The 22,028-nt window shown below is 37.5% G+C and overlaps 1 protein-coding gene across 10 annotated transcripts in view; it reads right to left on the bottom strand.

The window, feature by feature from the left end:
* FAM184A (family with sequence similarity 184 member A) overlaps positions 1-22,028 on the bottom strand; it is a 74,613-nt gene that overhangs the window by 43,800 nt on the left and 8,785 nt on the right. For all 10 annotated transcript variants that reach the window (XM_077175230.1, XM_077175232.1, XM_077175229.1 and 7 more), the window contains exons 2-3: positions 3,754-4,608; positions 564-699 (exon numbers count right to left, since the gene is read on the bottom strand). In XM_077175230.1, the coding sequence (XP_077031345.1) occupies positions 564-699; positions 3,754-4,608 (991 nt within the window). The remainder of the gene's footprint in view (positions 1-563; positions 700-3,753; positions 4,609-22,028) is intronic.

The following is a 22,028-nucleotide window of genomic DNA, read 5'->3' on the forward strand; positions in this document are numbered from 1 at the left end:
GAGCACACTAGGGAGACAATGCCAAAGATGGAAAAGAAACCTGCATGTTTCTTTTCCAGGTCTTAAGCTATTTTTTGTGCCTTTCCACATGACAGCAACTACAAAAGAGCAACGAAAGCAGCTATAGAGAAAACTTTAAAGAATTTATCATTCAATAAGCTGCAAATCTTCTGACAGTAGGTATAAAGGAAAGTACCACAGCATCAGCAAAAAGAAAAGACAACTGAAAAAAGGTGGAAGAACAGGAAGCATGTCTCAGTTATTATGTGGAGAACAGATGCAGAGCAGAATTGTTCTGTATAAGCACAGTTCCAAGGCCTGGAAGATACGTACATGCCATACAAAGTACAGCACTTGGACAAATGAGTACATAAAAAAGGAAATTTAAGTACAATGCATGTGATAGCAAAAAAGTTTAAAAACCCCAAAACTCATTGGAAAATTCTATGTAAAGCATTAAACAGTCTTTAGGCACTCTAAACCTGCATGAGGCTGACAGAAAAAGAAAAGGCTAGAATAAAAGGATGAAGTTTGTTTCCAGATTAAGTTACTGACATACATACTGGCTTTGAGAACAAGATCAGTGGCCTGCTGCTGTAAGCGCTCTCTAGCAGCTGCAAGCTCGCTTTCCACTTCTTTGTGTTTGCTTAACAATGACATCTCCTCCTCCTTCACATCATCTAGCTGTTTTTGAAGAACCTAGAGAAAACACATAATACTTGTTACCATCATATGTAATGACATGATGACATACAATCATGTCAATTTAAATGAACATTAGGTTAAAAGGTACAGAAGAGACCTTTCAGCAAGCAAGTTTTAATTACACAAAAGCTGAAATAGTGCAATATTATTCCCATATTCATTGTCTATTATATGTAATGCTTCAAACATACTTTTTGAAGATCAAGATAATGGGTACATGGCATGAAAAGTAATGTGTAAGAGAAATGTGACAATATTCAAAAGGTACATGAAAAAAAATCCTATAAAATGGTCCACAGAGTCTGGGGGTCAACTTTAGAAACCTGGTATCTGGTATCTGAGAGTTTTTCACATTAAAGAATACATTATGTGTTCAGAGCAGTTTAGTGTTTACTACTGACTCAAATTAAGCTACGTGTGGAGGGAGCTACATAAAATGAGAGCTGGGCAGTTACTTCTATCAAACATTCCCAGGATCACTGTTGGGACCAGCACTCTTTAGCACATTTCTCAGCAGCATGGGCACTGGTATTGGGTGCACCCTCAGTGGGCTCACTGACAACACCAAGCTGTGGGGTGCAGTCAACTTGCTGGAGAGAAAGGAAGGGGTATCATCCTGAGGGACCTTGACAGGCTTGAGAGGTGGGACTGGGCAAACCTCATGGAGTTCAACACCACCAAGGGCAGGTCCTGCACCTGGGTCAGGACAAGCACAAGTACAGGCTGGCTAGCCCGGGGGAGAAGGACTCTGGAAGGAAAAGCTCAGTATGACTTAGCAATGTGCACTCACAGCCCAGAAAGCCAATCATGTCTTGGGATGCATCAAAAGCAGCATGGCCAGCAGGTCACAGGAGGTGATGGATGCTGTCCCTCTACTCTGCTCTTTTTAGACCCCACCTGGACTCCTGTGTGTCCAGGTGTGGCAGCCCCAATACAAGAAAGACAAGGATCTTTTGGAAAAAGTCCAGAGGAGGCCACTAAATTAATCACAGGGCTGGATCACTGGATCTCCTATAGAGACAGGTTGAAAGAATGTTCAGGCTGGAGAAGAGAAGGTTCTTGGGGAGACCTTTGAGCAGCCTTCCAAAATCTAAAGAAGGCCTAAAAGAGCTGGAAAAGGACTTTTGACAAAGACATGTAGTGATAAGACAGCCTTAAATTGAAGGAGCATAGGTTTAGATTAGATATTATGAAGAAATTTTTTTTTTTTGAGGGTAGTGAGGCACTGGAACCGATTGCCCACAGAGGTTGTGAACTTGTCATCCCTGGAGGTGTTCAAGGCTGGATGGGACTCTAAGCAAGTTGGTCTAGTGCAAGGCAGCCCATGGCAGAGGGTTTGGATCTAGATCTTTACTGTCCCTTCCAAGGCAAACTATTCTATAGTTCTATGATTCTGAACTTTTCTTATGCCTTAAATCAGATGTACTGATTCACAATAGCATATCTTGGAGAGGGTAATGTGTTTCAGCCATGCAGGAGGGAAAAGAAAATATTGTTCTGGTTAAAAAGAAAATATAGATTTCTTATAATTCAAGTAACTGAAACAGTAACATTTCAGAAACTAAAGTGGAAGAGAGAATTGGGGAAAACACTGTAATGATGTGTAATGAAACAGACACCAGATGTGGTGAGATTATGCATTTCAGCACCTCATCCACAGTGATCAGAGTAGGACCTGATCTTAAAATCTGTAGCAGATACTGCACTAGACTCTTTCTCTTCTTTGGGAACAAATTTCCTTTACTGTAGGAATGATCAACATACAACTGGTTTCGCCTTCACCGCAGCTTTCCATAAACTCACCTCCTGAAGCCCCTCAGAAGAGGCAGAGATGTGTGATGAACTGACTGCAGGCTCCCTTCACCATCCCCCTGCATCAGTGTAGGGGAAGTGGTTAGAGAATTGGGAATAAAGCTAAGTCCAGCAAAGATGAAGGGGTGGGGAGAAAGTGCTCTTTTAAGATTTGTTTCACTTCTAATTATCCTACTTTGATTTGATTGGTAATAAATTTGGTAATTAATTTGGTAACAAATCCTTTTCCTGAGTCAAGTCTGTTTAGATCATGATGGTAACTGATGAGTGATCTCTCCCTCTTATTTCAACTCAGAAGTCTTTCATTACAGCCTCTCTCCTCTGTTCAGCTGAGAAGAGTGGTAGAGCAGCTTTGGTGAGCACCTGGCATGCAGCCAGGATCAACCCAACACACTAAATAAAACTGTGTTGGAGTTTAACCTGGTAAGCAGCTACGTATGGCACAGCCACTTGCTCACTACTGCCAAAGTGGGACAAGGAAGGGAAATGGAAGGGTAAAAGTGGGAAAATTCGTGGGTTGAGATGTAGAAGATAGAGAAAACAAAAGCCACAGACATAAAAGCAATAAAAACAAGGAATTCATTCACCACTTCCCATGGGCAGGCAGGCATTCAGCCATCCTCAGGAAAGCAGGGCTCCATCTGGCCTAACACTGACTTGGGGAGGCAAAGACCATCACTCCTTCCTCCTTCCCCCAGATCTATATGCTGAGCATTACATAATACAATATGGAATATCCCTGTGTTCAGTTGGGGTCAGCTGTCCTGGCTGTGCTTCATTCCAGCTCCTTGTACATCCCCAGCCTCCTCATTGGAAGGGTGGGGTGAAAAGCCAAAAAGACCTTGACTTCTCTGTGTAAGCACAGCTCAGCAATAACTAAACCATTCCTGTATTACCAACACTGTTTCCAACATGTTTTGATTTGTTTTCAACAAATCCAAAACATGGCACCCCACAAGCTCCTATAGAGAAAATTAACCCTACCTGAGCCAAACCCACTAACATACTGAAAGAATGTGCACTATTTCAGTTGCCACTTGTGAAAATACTGTAATTAAACAATTAAGCCTAAAGTAGAAATGAATGAAAAAAAAATTGAAGACGACAAGCATATATGAGTGATGGAAAATTAAGTTTACACACTCTAATAACCTCAACCTAACAGTCACGTGGAAACATTGCTTTTATAGGAAAAGGAAATTCACAGTCTTGGGAACAACATATCATCAGTCTCACCTGAACATTGTTTTCTGCAGTACCAAGAGCCACCTGAAGTTTTTGGCATTTTTCCCGTAGACTAGCAGCTTCATCCTGGACCATTTGCAATTCAGTTTTAAGCTTCCCCAGATTCTTCCGTAACATACTTTCTTGGTTCTGAAATTCTTTTCTTAGCTCCACTTCTTTCTCTTTGCAGGCATGTAGACTTTCTGCTGTAAAAAGCTGAGATCTTTTCAAAGAGTCAAGTTCATGTTCATAGAAGGACTGTGCTTTGCTGAGTTTGCCTTCATAGTCCTCAATGAGCTTTTTTTTTTCCAGCCTTAACTCTTCAACCTTATTGTTCAAGTCTTCCAGCTCCAGTCTATGCAATTCCTCCATTTTCTCTTGCCCCTTACTTAAAGTAGCATTCTGACTCTGATGAGTCTTCAGAAGTTCTTGAATTTCAAGCCTGTGGGCAGCTTTTAACTCTTCCAGAGCTGTACGCTTGTCCTTCTCATACTGTACTTGCAACTGTATGAAACTTCGTAGCCTTTCCTCAAATTTCTTTCTGATCTCTTCTACTTCCCTTGACATGGTCACTACACGTTGGACATGCTGAGCTTCTGCACAAAGCTGCATATCTTCAACTCTATCCTTATATGCTTCAAATTCTGTCAAGGCCTGATGTTTCATCTTTTTGTGATCTTCCAGTGACTCTTCCAAAACCTGAATCTTTCTCTTGAGATCCATTTCTTCTGCCACTTTACTTTTATACTGCAAGATCTTCTCTCTGGTCTCTGCAAGAATTTGCTGGATTTCTTCTTCATGAGCATCCTTAAGGGCTTGGATAGCTGCTTCATGTTCATCATTTTTAGTGTTCAAAGCATATATTACCTGCAAACATGAAATAATATTATATTAAGAGAAAAGGCATTCTGGTTGTCTGTTAAATCCCAATAAAAACATACCTAGGTACTCTGAAAGCTACTTCACCAATCTGGCTTGTTTCCATCACACAAATAAGACACCACATGTTATTAACGACATAACTGCATAAATGCGGTATTAGTCATGATATTCTTATACATCTTAGAGAGTAGGGTAGTTTTTCTGTTCTCCTTAAACACCTAATTTTTCTAATGAAAGCTTTGTCTTTATAGCCATGTTGTTGCTGTAAATACACTGGGGGAGAAAAGCACACTTAAAAACACATTTTAAAAAACTCTCGAATTTATTTGGAATAGTTCAAAGCACAGACTTTAAAAAAAAACTGAAGAGATCTTTCTGTTGGAAAATAACACACAGAGTATATATATCACAACAAGAAATTCAACTGGAACAAAAAATATCTCAGATCCCTCCTTCCCAAACACTGCATGTTCTTAAATATTTCATTTCAGAAACATCAAAAATGCAAACATTAGTTATTCTGGATTGTAATCTTGATGGTTGCCAAGATAGAATTTCACTTTTGACAGTTTATCTAGTAAACATTTTGTGTCTCCTAAGGTCTAAGGTACCTTACTACATAAATTCACTGACTTCCCAGCTAGTAAGTCAGCTGAACAGAAAAGTTCAGGGCAGGGCAGCCAGCAATCTGGGGAGCCCAGGGACCTAAATAGTTCAAGAAGGCTGTGAAAGCAGCAAAACCACGAGCTTTCAATGAAAGTTTTAAGATAACCAGATATATCCTAAGGGATGTTTCAACTGCACCACAACATAGTAGATTTTGGTTTTTAACTAGGAAGTACAGATAAGTATGTGTGTCTGTATATGTGTATGTGAGTGAATAAACTATCCATGCAATAGGTGGGGTTAATGCAATCTTTGCATTGCTTCAAGAACTCCAGCAATTCTCCCCATATTTCCTAGATATACAGGCAGCAGAGCTATAAAACACATCTGAAGAAAAAGAAAAGGTCTTCTGATTGGTGTAACTTGTGTATCTTAAAAATTAAGAAGAAGCAACAAAAATGAACAATGAAGAAGCAGCAGGGGATTTTCTTTTTTAACTGAGGACAGAACCTAGACCAGACCTCCATCAGCATAGAACCATGCAACAGAGGAAGCTGTGCTGACTAGCCCTCAAGGCTGGGAAATATGATGAAGGCACAGAATTGCTCTCCTGACACCAAGCAAAAGCCTCTATGCTCCAGACTAAAGAAAAGTGTCTACAGTCAAGTGTTCAGATGAGCTATGAAGCTCAAAAAAGTTATTGTAAGTGAAAGAGCAGATTTAAGACTTAGGCCATGGTGTTCCTTTGTTTATTTGAACAAAAGTCCAGACATTTATTCTAGATTTTATGCCTTTTATGCATTTTAGTCTAAATTTATTCTAAATTTTATGCTTGAAATAACATACTCCATTCTGTTACCTGAGCCACAAAATCCCAAAAGGACAGGCTTTAAATTACAGTTGAAAAGAAAAAGGAAAAACAAAAAAGTTCTGAAGCAAAATTAGATGTAAAAAACCCAGCCCCCCCCCCCAGCCTCACTTATCTTTATATAGCAAGAAATTAACTTAAAAATATCACAAAAAACACTTTTAACTTATTCTAATTCTATTTTTTAACAAATGTACATGCTAGTTAACGAAAGAGGAAAAAAACATAGGTTTTCCATAGGTTTGGCAACTTGTTTTTAGTACTACTTACATATCTGCAGGTATAAGGACACTTTTGGCTTTCTTCCTCCCCAGATAAAAAAAATAAAATTTCCTATTCTGAAGGAGCTTCATGGTACAGAGACTCACAAAACTCTAACAAAACATTGCAAAAAATGATAACGAAACCACATGCAATCTCAATAGCAAAATCACAACTATCACTGAAATGCCCTTCCCCCAAGGTTTTAACCTTCTATACTCTTACTGTCTTTGGTGATGCCAACAGTAACTTCTGATCATGAAGCTTTCACCTCCCTCCTGGTACCAGCAAACAGTCTCAGCTATTGGATCCCAAAGGCTTATTTCCCTGCTGGTTTAATGGTGTCTAGTGTTCAACTTTGTTCAAATTAAAAATTACTTGAAAACAGAGGTTTTGGGGTTTATCTAAATGTTATATGCACTATCTTACATGAATAGGCTTCAGTTTTGGTTAGAGAAGTGGAAAATGTAGTTTAACAAGTACTATAAAAAATAAATCTCACACTTAGGATCAGGTCATTATAATAAGCAATTGCAGAACACTAGGTCAAATCCCACACTCCAAACAGCCCTTGACTCTCGTCCTTGTGCACAGAAGTGCCATAATGTTTTTCACTTCAGGCAGTGTTCCAGTCTCAAGTTATGCAGCACTACGATCTGCAGAACGTATAAATCATAAAGGATTTTCAAGGGTATTATGATTTAGCAGTGGAAAGCTCACTGAAAAGTCCAAGTGAAAAATAAATCCATGTGCAATGCCACATTCAGAAGATATCTTTAAATTCTCATTATTGGCTTGCTCCTTACTAAAAGCACCTAACAGCAACAAATTCAATTCAAATTCAAGCACAACTCGTACCCTAAAAGAAGGGCATTCATATCTTATGGGAAATGCAAAAATAAAATGCATGCAACTGAATATTTCATCATAACATATGCCTTACAGCAGCCTGAATTCCAGCTCCATCAGATTACTATAAACCTCACTATTTTTAAAGAAATAGAATAGCTGTATCAGATTTTATCTTTGAGAATTTGACCCACTGTATTAACATAGGAACACAGGGAAAAAAGTCTGTACTAACAAGCAAAAGCAACTTAAAAGCACTTCAATGAAACGCAAGCAGAAATTGAAGTAGCTTGGAGCAAATGAATACATTTAAAGTTCTAACTGAAATAAAGAGCTCCTTCTCAAGTAAGTTTCTGAAAATTGAAAAGCAGTAAGGTTACAAACATTGGAGGTAAGTAGATAAAAGTTTTGCACTCTCTGTTTTTAAATGAGAGCATGAATCCCTACTAAGCATGCTTGTAAATGCTTATTTTAAAATGATTTAAAAATCCCTGCAGCTTTTTTAGTACAACTGCTTAATACTAAGACCCATAAACTGCTTATTTGAGTAATTCATATTTTTTTAGCTCTACTCTAACTGCACATAGCAATTCTTATCACATGACAGGAAAAAAAATCACGCTTTATTCTATTTTCATCAGCATATCATTTCAGGGGGACAGACTGAACTCTAAGGATACTGAGATTGCCAGCTAAAACTTTTTATACAGAACAGTAACTTAATTATTAATGAAAACCTACTGAAATACTGTGTGCATTGATCTGAAGAACTACAATAGAGTAAGTTAGTATCAACAACAGCAATAACCTTGGTTATGTCAATAATTATTGTTTAGTTATGTTCTACATGGTAAGGTGAAGCAAGTCAGATCCTACGCTAGCTTTGGTGTTTTAAGCTACACGGAATACAAACAACAATTGCTGCTCCACATTGTTTGTGGCTGAAAGTTTGGCTGAGAAATACTTTTTACCCCAAACCAGATGTTAGGGATTGGAAAGCTGACCAATTCTCACATGGTCAGCTGTACTTCAGTCATCTGCTCCTGACAGCAATTTAGTTGGGACAGAATGCTATTCTAATTACAAATGTGTAATTCACCTTAACACTAGAATTGAGTGCAAATTCTTTTGCAGAACAGAAAACCACAGTCTATGATTCTATGAAAATACCCCAAGAAATGTGCATGGGTCATTTTCTCTAATTTTACATCAAAATGAGAGCTGATACCTATGAGAAAAAAACATCATTTCACATCTTACACAATCAATCTTATGACTGGTAAACCTTCACTTCAGACTTGATGTGTGGGTCCCTGGGTAAGAGTACCATGTTCAGCCTTGTTCAGGGCAACTGCTGTGTCCCCAGTGCTCCCAGGGTGCTGCTGCCTGAACACCTGCCTGAAACATCAGAGCCTCCAGAGGCAGCCCCAGATTTTGCCAGTGCTGCCTGTCTCTGGAATGAACCACACAAGGACAGTGCCAACAAGAAATGCTTGTGCATAACCTGCTAATGATTTATAAGATGTGCACCAATAAGCCTGACCCATCCCTGTTCTCTTTAGGTAAGGTAAGAATTACTTCACATAGGAAATAGTAACATATACTGAGAAACAGTAAAAAGTGCAGCAAACAGAAAAGTTCAGCCTACAAAATCAGTCAGAAACCTTAAAAAAAATTGCAAGCATTACTATTAATTAATTTTATGTATAAATATTTCCTCTATGATAGTCCAAAATAATCATGTTTTTTGATACAATAGGTATTGCATTAATTTTTCCCTTTTTCTTTCCGTTGACCAAATAATGTCCAAAAAATGAGATATATTTATGTATCAGCATTTAAAATTTGCATAATATGATCAATTTAAGACAAAATAAAATACCCAACTTAATAGCCAGGAAAAGTTTGTTTTACAGGACAAATTTCTTCTCCTTAGCACATTATAAAAATACAATGATACAGGAAAGTACTTCAAAGCTACTTCAAACTGCTATTCATAAAAGCTGACCACAATTGCAGAGTACAGTATTACAAATGTGTTACTACATACAAAAGTAGACAGACAGTTATAACATGTATACAAAAAAACCCACAAACCTCAAAACCTATGTATGCCCATCTTTCTTTTTTTTAATTTAAATTTTAAAAAACATCCATTTATCTAGAAAGATCTTTTCCTTATGGAAAATCTCACAAATAGATGATGCTCTGTCAATCAAGATCTTTGTATTACTGACAACAAACACAGAAACAAGCCTAGACCTTTAGGTCAGGATTTCTTAGAAATCACAGAAAAGGTGGAGGGAAGACAGGCATTCTTCAGCTACATGGATCACTGCAAGTCTTTCTAAATACCTGGGCCAGTGCATTAGGGGCAGCACAATGAGCAGGGAAGGGACAAATATGGTCTGCAGCTGTAAAAGGAATGCCCCTTGCCAAAAGCATCCACCTCCCAAAAAGCTGATCTAACTGCACCAGTCTTCCTTTGAGATAAAATGTACAGAGGGCAAGAACTTGATTTTTTTTCTAAAAAACACACTTTCACATAAAATTTATTATTAAAATATCCTTTATGCTATTCAACAGTCTTCATGTGTTAGCTCAATACCTAAGTATTCTTGTGTTAGCTCAATACCTAAGTAAAATTCAGTATTTTATTCCTTTAGAAACTCTGGAAACAAATACTGGATTATTTTTATTACAGCAACTAGCTTTCCAAAGCAATATTTAATGACTTTTGTTTACAATTAATTATTTAGAGAATGACACTGTGAAGCTCAACATGATTTCTAAGTATTGAGCATTAACAGATATCCACTACTACCTAGGGCTCTACCTTTGGATAAGAACTTTTTCATTTTCACACTTATTGATAGACACCTAATTTTCTGTAAAAGAGGGTAAGTCCAAGCCATGCACCACTCACAAACATCTACACTGAGAATAAAATACAGGGAAAAAACCATTTTTTTATTTTCAGGTTTCCTGGTGTTTAATACTACATACAGTAGGTATAACACCTCACAGGGGCCCATACACTTAGAGGAGCTTTCTTCATGCTCCTAAATACCTGCTCCTCAAGTACCTGTGATCTGATGTGCTGATAATCCATTTCTACTTTCAGAACTGCCAAATACAGATCAGTATCACATTTAACTTGACTTACAGTCCTTCCTGTGCTTTGTTTATTTGTGTATGGCCCACAATGCAATATTAACTCTTTTGAATTGTCTGAAAATCCTACTCGTTTAAAATATCTGCTTGTATTTACAGCTCAGCATGTTTATAAATTATTACAGTGCCTGTACCTTAAAATTCAATTCTCAGAAAAAGGCATGTCACAGTCCAATTAATCGTGGGGGAGGAGATGTCCCACTCAAAGAAGAGGTGCAGAGCACACCTCGACACAGGGACAGAGTGGTCAGCATGGCTGAATAGGTCATTTATTCACTGTGGCCTTTCTCCTAGAGCTGTACCAGACAGCAAATAAGAGGCTTTTTGGGAGCTCATCAGGAGCTTTATGCTACCACAGCCTATCTTGGAAATATGCTTTTGGTCCAAATCCAGGAACAGGGATAGCCTTTATCAATCAGGTAACACAAATCAAAATCAAGGCAGCAGGTAAAGCTACAGCTGCAGAGCACTCTGTAATCAGATTCAACAAGGGGAGCACATTACCTGCACCTCTTTTGACAGCCCAACACGCTGAGCAGCAACATGAGAATGGAATTCACAAGTTCAGAAGCCAGGCAGTCAGGAGTGGTTTAAACCTGAGGCCTCGGGGCCAGGACACAACAATATGCGATCCTACAAGTGATTTTAGCAATCAGCAGAGAACCAAGAAGGATCTCACCCATGACAAGAGGTCAAGTGGGCAATCAGGCCCTGCTGCTCCTTCTGCTCTAAGCAGCAGAGTGCTTCTAAGACTGGGTCCACCAGTGAAATACGACCAGAAGGGGACAAAAGGGGATTTGACAGAGGCACCAGCACACATGTGAGAGTGACAGAAAGATATCTGGGGCAAACCCATTCCATTAAGCAGAGTAAATATAATACTGGATATAAGGACAGACAGCATCCTGATATAGTTAGCAGAAAATTCCTTTTTTTCCTTACATGGTTATTTTGGATGTGCTGCAGAAAAGGGTAAAGTGGGGTATTTTCCTCACCACAACAAATTATAATGGAACAAAGGAATTTAATACCTGTACTCCAGTTTCTGAGAAAGAAAAAGAGCAGATATCTCTTATAAACATGTATCAAAATAAAAAAGAGGGAAAAGGAAGAAAAACACAGTTCACTTTAAAAAGGCTTTTAAAAGAATCATGATCTGGCTAAAGTGTGACAGACAGATACAATGCTGCACCACCCAAATCAGGGGGAATTTCTCACTGAGAGGGCTGTCAAGAACGGGAATGGGTGGCTCAGGGAGGTGGTGGAGTCACCATCCCCAGAGGTGTTCAAGAAACAACTGAATATGGCTCTTAGTGCTATGGTCTAGTTGATATAATGGTGTTTGGTCATAGGCTGGACTCAATCTTGGACACCTTTCCTCACATTAATGATTTTATGCCTCTATGAAACATGATACAACCTTCAGAATAGCTTCAGCTGAGGCAAAAATTCAGGTACAAAACAAGCAGTTGTGATGTCAAGCAAACAAGAAATACCAATTAAATGGGAAGAGCTATATCAAGATAATATCACAGGACTATGAGAGATGGGTTTGGTATGCACTTGACATCTCTAGTCAGTGGCCAAGATGGCCATTAAAGAATGCTGCAGATGGACAGGCAAGTGGCCAGATTGAATTCAACCGATTTTCAGGAGTAGAACACCTCAGAATTATATGTACAAGCCAGAACCAAAATAATTTTTCCAGGCAGAAAAAAGTAGACTTGAAGACCTTGACAGAAAGACAAGAAACAGCTGGATAGAAGTGAAGTGCAACTCTTTACTACAAATCAAATTAGGGAAGACATCACCATCAGTGCTTTGTATGACCTGGCACTTAATCCCCCACTTGGCTACTACGTGACATCTATTTCTGAGAGAAATGCTCAGCTGTTCTACACTGGCATTGCTGTCTCTAATGGAGTTACATAAGTTTACAGGGTTCAGCAATCCAGTTCTGCACATTTATGTCGCACTGCTCTCAAACAGAGCGATTTTTACGCAATATATTTATTACCTGTGTGACTGAGACATTTACTTTTGTTAGCTGCACGTAAGTTTGCTTTCTGTGCCAAAGTGTAAAACCAGCTTGCAGAATAACTCAAAAAGGGTTTAATGTAAGTTTCAATCTCATTATGACATCAAAAATATTTCACGACAACAGGTTTTCATACAACACAAGAATACATTGAAGATAAACTGTTATGAAAGAGGGTAAAATTGTTTAGAAAAAGCTTCAAAAGTTAGTCAGAATGGGAACAAATTCTAGCAGAAAACAGTTTAAATGTTTTGTAATGGCTCCTTGAAAATCAACCCTTATTTTTAAACTCAACCACTTTAAACACAACCAACTTGTAAATCAAATTGAGTGGTACTAAACCTCAAACCTCAAACTTAACTGATAAGGAGTGCGCTACTATACAAATGTTATCAAAAAGACAAGCAGTCTTATGCCTCTAAGACTACTTCAGCACTGTGACTTAAAAATTATTTGTTCATCCCAAATCATCAGCATTGTTTCAGAACTGTATTACAGAGAACATAGAGATGCCATATTTTCATCTGCTTTAATCACCTGCTAGCTATAGTAAGTGCATCCTTTCTTTTTTCAATTTCTGTATTTAGTATCATCAAATTACATCCTAATGGTCAGTCAAGCCATAGTTTATGAAGTTGGAATTTTTTCCCCCAACGTCATTAAGAAATTTTTCTCATTCTAGGTAGTTTTAGAAGGAAAATATAGTTTCTAATTCAACAATTATTCATTTTCTTAACAAAAAGCAAAGTCATATTACTCCTTGAAAAACCATCCACAATAGAAAAACAGCCTTTTGGTGCAAAAGATGAGAGATGGCACTAAGGAAGTGGGTTCTCTTCAGTAGGGTGAAATGCCTTAAAGGATGACATTCACTGACATTGAAGCAATGAGAGCCTAAAAGGATGAACAGAATTTGAAATTTTCTGCAAAGTATATTTCTATGATAAATCCATCACACTTAGAGAATCTCAATTTGGAGTGAAAAAACCAATCATATAAAAGGGGTAAGATTAGTCAGCTGATTCCATTTATTGTCAGAAAGCAAAGCTTAAGTTTTTCTATTTTGTTCTAAAATAAGTATTTTTTTAAGGGTCACTATAAGTAATATCTAACCCAGTCATAAGCAATTATATTGATATCAATTATAATTTAAGTCCCCCTTCTTTGCTAAACTGGGCTAAATTATCCTTCATACAATCACATCATGTGTACTTTCAGCTACTGTATTTTCATCAGAAAGAAACATTTAAGTTGTGTAGTTATCTGTACTACGTAGATTAAGTTATAACACTCAAAATAATCCAAATTCTAAAAAATTACTGTCCCATTTCCTTCTAAATCTATTTCCTTGCTTTATCATTCAAGCTAACTTTCATTATAGTTCAATACTATAAACTTGCTTTTAAATTTTAATCCATTTCACCTCCAAATCCAACCCCCTATTAACTTTCACCATCTGAAGTGTCATGTTTTTAAATATTTATTTTTCACTAGATGTTTATAATGAAAAGCTGTCTGGTCATTGTTTTAGATTTTTTAATACATGGCTTAGAAACACATAGCTTTTAAATAACTAAGGAGATGCAAACTGAGTTGTCCTGCTTTTTAGGAAAACATAATTTTTGTAGAAGTACCCACTAATATTGGGAACTGGCTTTAAATATTTAGAATGAAAGGGATTTGTTTTTTCTTTTATTTGGCAAGGGGGGGGGGAAGAAAGGAAAGCAGGGATGGTAGAGGCAGAACAACAACTGCAGAAATGTAAAGTAAAATGAAGCATCTCCATTTCGAAATCTCCTCTAGAGAATATCCAAAGCAATATTTCTGAGTGCCATCACCTGAAAATGTCACAAGTACTTCTGGATAATTGTAAATGAAGTTGACACTAAAGGAAGATGATCTCTTTTCCTCTTAGTTTGCTTGTAAACCTGAAAGCAAGGCATAGTCAGCATTGTTATCACTCATACACACTATTCATTCTTACTCAAGAGTCCTCAAGTGTTGAGCTGATGAAAGCATTAGCAAAAGGTTTTTTTTGTATTCTGTTTTCCCAAAAAAATAGCAGTACTGTATGACAAGCCAGAGAAAAGGTTTTCCCAGTTTCCTCTTCCCCACCGAAACAAAGTTCATTTTTGCACTCTCTCTGCCTGCAAGTCTTGTCCTCTCAATGCCTGATCTATTTTGGGTTTAATTTCCTCAAGAATTTCTATAGACTCTATACAATTTGTGTATCTAGTGGTTCCTCACAGCAGATGAGACCATGCAGATAAGAATACACCACTAGTGGATCAAAGAAGAACTCTTCATCAGTGTTTTGAAAAGCAGACTGGAAAACAAATCCTTTGCTTGCTTGTAATTGATTTTCTACTTTCCAGACTTGTTAAAGGAAGGAAAGGCATGGAGCCTTCCAAGCAAATATACAGTTCCACGGAAAGAAATATTAGTGAAAAACACATACAGCAAGACTCCCAACACAGTATTTTTATCTACAGCATCTTTCCCTTTTCAAGAAGGCACTAACTACAAACCACCTCTGGAAGATTTAATGCTAAGTTTCCAGAATAAATAAAGGAAATTCCAACCAGAATCATGGAATTTTTAATAACTGCAGAAGAAGTTGAGCTACTTTCCCAGAAAGAAACTACCTTGAAGCAGTTTCTCTTCTTTCCTCTGGAAAAAAAAGTCAAGATTTTAACCAACAAAATAAAATCCATGTTCATGCTAAGTCTTATCACTAATTAGACTGTTTTCTTTTTTTTTAATATTATGGAAGCAAAATCAAAGTAAGCAGAAGGTAGCACAGTCACACAGTTGAGAGTCCAAGTTTATTTTTCAAAGCCAAGCCCAAGATGAATCTAGGACAAATCTGTAGTGGCCTACTGGGATACTTTCCAGTAACCTACAGGTACCAATCATGCAATGGAAAAAAATTGTAATTCCCAGCTGCATCTCAACAGTTACACAATAAAGACTATTAGTTTTGGCATGTGACACTCACAACTTACAGGTTCAACACAGTAGCTATTATAGAAACACTGTGTATACAGAATCACAAGACCCATCTGGTGGTTGCCTAGTATAACCTAGACCCTGAGCAAAGCAGGGTCAGCTAGAACAGACTATGCTGGGCCTTGCTCAAGTGGGTTTTGAATGTCTCCAAGGAAGACAACGATGCAACATATGCAGGCAGCCTGTGCCAGAATTCGACCACCCTCACAGTAAAAAAAAAAAAAAAAAAAAAAAAAAAAAAAAAAAAAAAAAAGTGTTTTCTTGTGTTTTTGTTTGTGCCTATTGCCTTATGTTTTCATGAGACACCACTAAGAATATGCCTGCTCAGTCCTCTTTACTCCTCACCATCTGGTGTACGCACACATTCATAAGATCCCCCTGAGCCTTCCCTTCTCCAGGCTAAACAGTTGCATCTCTCAGCCTCTCCCAGTATGACAGATGGTCCAGTCTCCTCAAAACAGCAGCCTTTTGCTGGACTTGCTCCAGTACATCCATGACTCCCTCATATGGGGGAGCCTTCAAACCAGACCCAGCAGTCCAGGTGTGGAGCAGAGGGGAGGGATCACCTCCCCTGACCTGCTGTGACACTCATTCCCACCGAGTCCAGTGTGCCATTGACCTTCTCTGCCAGAGGCACACTGCTGGCCCACGTTCAGCCCATGTCTGTCAGAACCCCGGGGCCTTTACGGCCCGGCTCTTTCCAGCCAGTCGATTCCAACCACGTCCCCGCTGCGCTGCCCCAGATAGGCCTTTGCATCAGGTCCCTGTCGGTGCACTCCTCCAGCCTGTCCAGCTCTGAATAGCAGCACACCCATCTGTTTTATAACCCCTTGTCCCACTTTTGTACTGGGCACAAACTTGCTGAGTGTGCACTCTGTCTCATCATGCAGCTCATAACAAAGATGTTAAACACGCTGGCCTCTAGGGCACACTGTTAGTGACCAGCCCTCAGCTGGGCTTCACACAACTGACCACAAAGTCCAGAGGTTCAGCTAGCTTTTAGTCTACTTTAGTCTACTTGTCTAGCACACACTTGGACAAGACTCACACCCACACAACAAAGAACAGTGGAGATGTAACTGATTTTAAATTTCCTTTAAAAAGTCGTACCAAAAAAAAAAAAAGAAAAAAGACTAAATATATTTCTTCCTCATAGTATCTAATCAAAGTTTGTGCAGTCCCTTCCACCACAAATTTTCTAAATCATTCCATAAAGAAGTGGAAAATAATGCATATACATAACTAGGAAAATGGTAGTATCTCCATCAGAGACCTACAAGAAAACTGATGCTCTTATAAAAGCATATAATTATACTGCTTTGTCCTAAAGCATCTCTTTTTTCTATTCATCCCATTAAATACAGTAAAAGTAGAATCCTGAACACTCAGCCCAACAGCCATACTTTCTTACTATGGCTATCCAGCTGAACCAAAACTTCCTAAGTGAGATAATCTTCTAGAGAGCTACCCTAGTGAATGTTCTTAAAAACTTGTCTCATGAAATTGTAATAAAGGCTTCTACTATTGTTTCTGCTTGGCAGCTGGAATACAATACTTTTATTTTAAGAGTACTTATACTGTAAATGATTTGCCAGATTTGCCTCTTTCACAATACTTTATTCCACATAAAATGAGAGACATTAACTGCTATTCTTCAAGCAATTCATCATACAGAATTCTATAGGTTAAGACTGTTCAGAATTTTTCACTTCCAACAAAAATTCCCCACACCTGATGGGTCAGTCAAATAAGAATCTTCATGGAGACCTCAAGTTTTCACTGTGATTAGTCAGCTTAAGAAGAAAATCTGTGATAGCTAATATGATAAAGATGATTAAAGGAACACTAAGTCTTCTTTCTTCAGCATCTATTACTTCCTTTATTAAATTCAACAAATGAGAAATCAGTGGCAGTCTTAAATCAAGGAATACATATGAATCAAACAAGTAGATCTGTGAGAAATGAAAAAAAAAAAGCAACCACTGAGCACTTGTGTGCAAGTTCACATTAAATAATTAGCTCAAGGCCTCTGGTGGGTACAGGTCTGTATCATGCACCTGTCAGCACATATATATTCAGTCTCTCACACAAACATGCTTAGTTCTGACTACTACTGCAGAAATCTTCCACTTTTTACACAATAAGGGAAACAAAAAATAAGCTAAGTTGGTGGCATATTGAAAAATACACAATTAGTTAAGACAAAAATTTAAGAATGATCTATGCAACTCGTATACAAAGAACACACTGAGACATCATTCCAAAGCCCATTTTAAGACTATTCTATGTACAATGCAACTATCAATACACCAGCTGTAATTCAATACAAAAAATTATAACTCACATCTTAACTTGTTAAGAAACAGCATGGCATGGAACAATTTGTTTTTCAGACTTATGGCATTTAACAGTTAACAGCAAATTTGTTTAAGTTTTCTAATACTTTTTTCAAAGTTGAATTCCAAATTAGCTAGCAAATACCATTTAAGCTTTGGTTTGTTGGTTGGTTTTTAACATCACTTTTACACACTAAGCACAAGTATCTTCAGCTACTAATTCACCACTGCTTCCATTACAGAGTCGAGAAAGATTCTAATAAAGATGAAAGTTTTTGATATTTAGCTCTGTTCTGTTTCCAGCAGATCCTCCCCCTAATTTTAATCTATACTTTTTGAGGATTTCCATTGCTTTCTACATATAGTTTAAAGGTTAAAGAGACTGCATACAATACAGCTTCTGAAACAAAATCTCTTCCATGAATGTGTAAGGTTTTTTTATGGTAAGTTCATTAAAAATGAACAAGCTTTATGCATAAAACCAGAGCTATGTATATTTCAGAAATGTCTCATTTTACAGATAAAAAGTTAAACATGTGCTTGTATCTCTTAGTTTTCCAGCGTTTTCATTAAGTTTTCAGTACACTTCCTATATTTTGGGCAGTCTTCAGTCACAGAACCAGACGTAAAGTACTCTAGAACTCAAAGCAAAGTATCCAACTAATTCATTGTGTATCCCAATTCATTATTCATTCAACTGGAAAAAACTATTTCCTCCTATTACATGCTGCCTTGGGATGTACTCGCAACCACAAATCAATACCCTTGTGCTGGGATAGGTGTGGCAGTGCCAACACCAAGTCAAAACCCCTTTTCAGTTCTGGCAACCTCTATCAATCAGGTTATGCCAGAAAAAACCATTTCAAATCCATAGCATAGTAGCTTCAGACAATTTCCCAAGACAGTTAAATCTTGAGAAACATACTGAAGAAAAAAAAATATTTAGTGACAGATGTACAAATTCCCCAATCTGCCTCACTATGTGAAAGAATCTCATTTACCCTCTAATCACCTATCTAGACTATAGTTGACACATCTGCTTTATGACTGGACCTTCAATTGCTGCAAGGAAAACAGGACAGGCCAAGGGGCTGTTCTCAAGTTGTATTTGTCTCAGAGCTGCATTTCCTTTCACATTTATTTCTTAAATACTTGCATATCTGATTTTAGCCTTTCAGGTATACAGATCCCTAGAGATCCTCATTCTAGAAAATTATTCCACATATAAACAAAGGAATTTTCTCTCAGCAGAGTAATATTAAGTTCAGAATTTCCCAAAACAGGAAGTAGTAACACCTAAGTGGAGGAAAAGGGTGAAAATGGTACTCATCTTACAAACCCGGATCACTGTTTTGATTAACCATCAAAGTAAGGGGTTTTAGTAGTATGTGGTTTCAATAGGAAATTTACTCTTATTTTGAGGACTTGTGAACCTAAGATACATTGGGCAACATCCAGAAATAAAAGACATATCTTTAGTGAATTTTATGACAAGACAATTGCATTTCCAGCTTCTTAAGACCCTTATAAGCTAAAAATGCAGTTATTTCAGAACAGAATAAAACCAAATATTTAATCCTTTTTTGTTGTATATTCTGTAAGTCAGCTTTTGAAAATCAAACATAAACCACTCTTTCAGAGTCCTGACAAAAGTCCTGCTGTTCATTCAAATATTCTCAAACATAACTTACTAACAGTCAGAACTCTGAAAAATACCAGTGCCTGTTTTAATTTTCACTTATTTGTCCTTTTTTTTTTTATTCTGCTAGGTTTCTAGGAAGACACTACAAAACAGCATGGCACACACTTTCAGAGAAATAATTCACTGCACTTACTTCCATCGTGCTCAGCAGAATCAATGTTATAGCTCGCCACACCGACTACATAAAACATTTGGGAAATTGTAGTTATATAAGCTGGGCCTCTAATGAGACTTTGCCAGCAGGGAAATGTACTGGTTTGCATAAACCAAGGCAGACTTGGTTACTGGTGAGGACAAGGTGTGGAGGCAGCCCCACACTCGGTACCACGGAGAGCTGTGGCTGCCACCCACATTGCCCATTGCCAAGGGGCAACACGGCTAAGGAGAAAAATTCAACACAGCCCCCGCGCAGCCCACAGGCAAAGTGTCTGCCAAGGCTCCTCTTCCCAAGAGGAGAGCCTCACAATTCTCCCAAGAAACACACACACAGCCTCACACTTCACTAAGTATATATAGATTGTGTTCCTTGATAAAATTAGTTCTTGTAGGTAAACTTAAGACTATTCTCAGTTCTTTGACAAAGTGACTGGGTTTTTATGCTTTCAAGACCAGAGAATTGTCTTCATTTCTTTCTAAAGCTTTATTAAAAGTCTCCTTTTTCTTTTAAGAATTCCTCTTCTATATGCGGGAAGAGATGAGGGTCAAGATTAGTAATTACTGTAGAGTTGAACATAACTTGTGAGTTAGGACTTGAATGAAGGGACCAACTTTATCAAAATTTCATATAGGCCCATAGAGAAGCTGGAGTTTATGATCAGTATGTAATTTTTTTAATATTCTAGAGTGAGAAGGTGTGTTACTTCTGGCTACGACTTTACCAAGCTAACGCTTTTTTGAAAGCAGGAAATTTAATTTCCCTCAGGACCAGGGAGCATAGATGCATAAGGGAAAAAAACCCCCAGAAAACAAAAAAAACCCACAGAAACAAAAAACAAACCACAACAAAACCTCATTCCAAAACATTTTAAAATTTCCATTAGACAAAAATACTCTATTACACAAACAGCTTTGTAAAAAAAAACAAAAACTAACACAAAATGAAACAAAAAACTCCAGCAACAAACAACACTCCTCACCCTCCCAACAATCTGGTATTTGAAATCTAGTTTATTCTAGAGTACGAACTCAGAGCTATGGAAAAGAATGCAAACCAACAGAGGCTAAACTTGCTTCAGGCTCTTCACTTGTTCAGAACACATCTCCTAAAGCAGTGTCTGCCCAAAGTGATAAGAATTACGATCTCATGCATCAGATATTTGGAGGCAAGACAGAATATACCTAATACACCAAACTGCCATATATATCTTTTCAATCCACAGTGTGGACCATTCACAGGATGTGAAACACAGCATGGAAATAAAGGAAGACAAGAATCATAGGAATAGAAAGAATGGCCACAGAACACTTCCAGGTCTGCTCAAGGAATATGTAAACTGAGCTTTGTGTCCAAGTACAGCCTCAGCATAAAGCAAATGGACATATGTTTTTAAAAGAAAAAAAAGAGAAGGGTTTTTGGGGAAAGGACTGACACATAAGACATATAAATCAAAGTTAACACAATAACGCTACACAATAGATTGAAAGCTAGTGAACAACACAGACAAAATAATGGAATCCAAAATTTCAAATAAATTTCTACCATTTGTGTCACAACAAAGTATTTTCTTCAATAAATGAGTTATGTTGATAAGACAGGTTAATGTTGAGAAGAAAGGCATGCATAGATTTTCAAGGTGTTTTGCCTTTTTTTATGTATAAACATACAATTGATTACTTATTACAACCAGCTACAATAAACTATATATAAGTGTGAAACCTACACTTACAATTACACAAAGCAGTTAAATGAAAAAAAAAAAATCAAGTCCTTTTCCTTAATCCTTATTAAAGAAATAATTTCCCATTATCTTCATTTGTCAAATTTTAAAAGGACAAAGGCAGTCACAGAAGATTACTGCAATACATTTTAGTACAACCTATCCAAACACATCAGCATCCATAATGCAAAATACTAGATCTGAGAAGGCAGCGTCAGATACCCTTTACTAGAAGTTATTGCTTTCAGTCACATTGTGAGCAAAAACACTGTTCAAATACAAATCTTTGGATTATGGCACACCTGTTTTCTGAACACATTACAATTCAGGTTTCTAGAAATTAAATTTTAGGACACTGGATGAAAAGATTACTTTAATCTCATAAAAATTAAAATAGAAAATGAGTACTTCACATATTCACCTCATAATACTTCTTGCAGCTAAAAGGTCGTCTTTCATTTAATGGCAGCATCTTGAAGAAGGTCTTCATGAACTTTTTAACATTAGCTATTTTTAAAAGCTGTCATTTTGATCTGAGTCAAGTGACAACCTCAGCAAAAGGTTCTTCTTCCTCCTCCTAGCCTTCTAGATTCAGTTAGAAGAGCCTGGCTGAGGAAACAGAACCAGGTAATACACATTAAGTAGGACAAGATGGTGAATAACTTCAGACTGTTTTGTTTCTCTG

The sequence above is a fragment of the Agelaius phoeniceus genome, chromosome 3, assembly GCF_051311805.1.
Source record: "Agelaius phoeniceus isolate bAgePho1 chromosome 3, bAgePho1.hap1, whole genome shotgun sequence".
Classification (NCBI taxonomy): Eukaryota; Metazoa; Chordata; class Aves; order Passeriformes; family Icteridae; genus Agelaius; species Agelaius phoeniceus.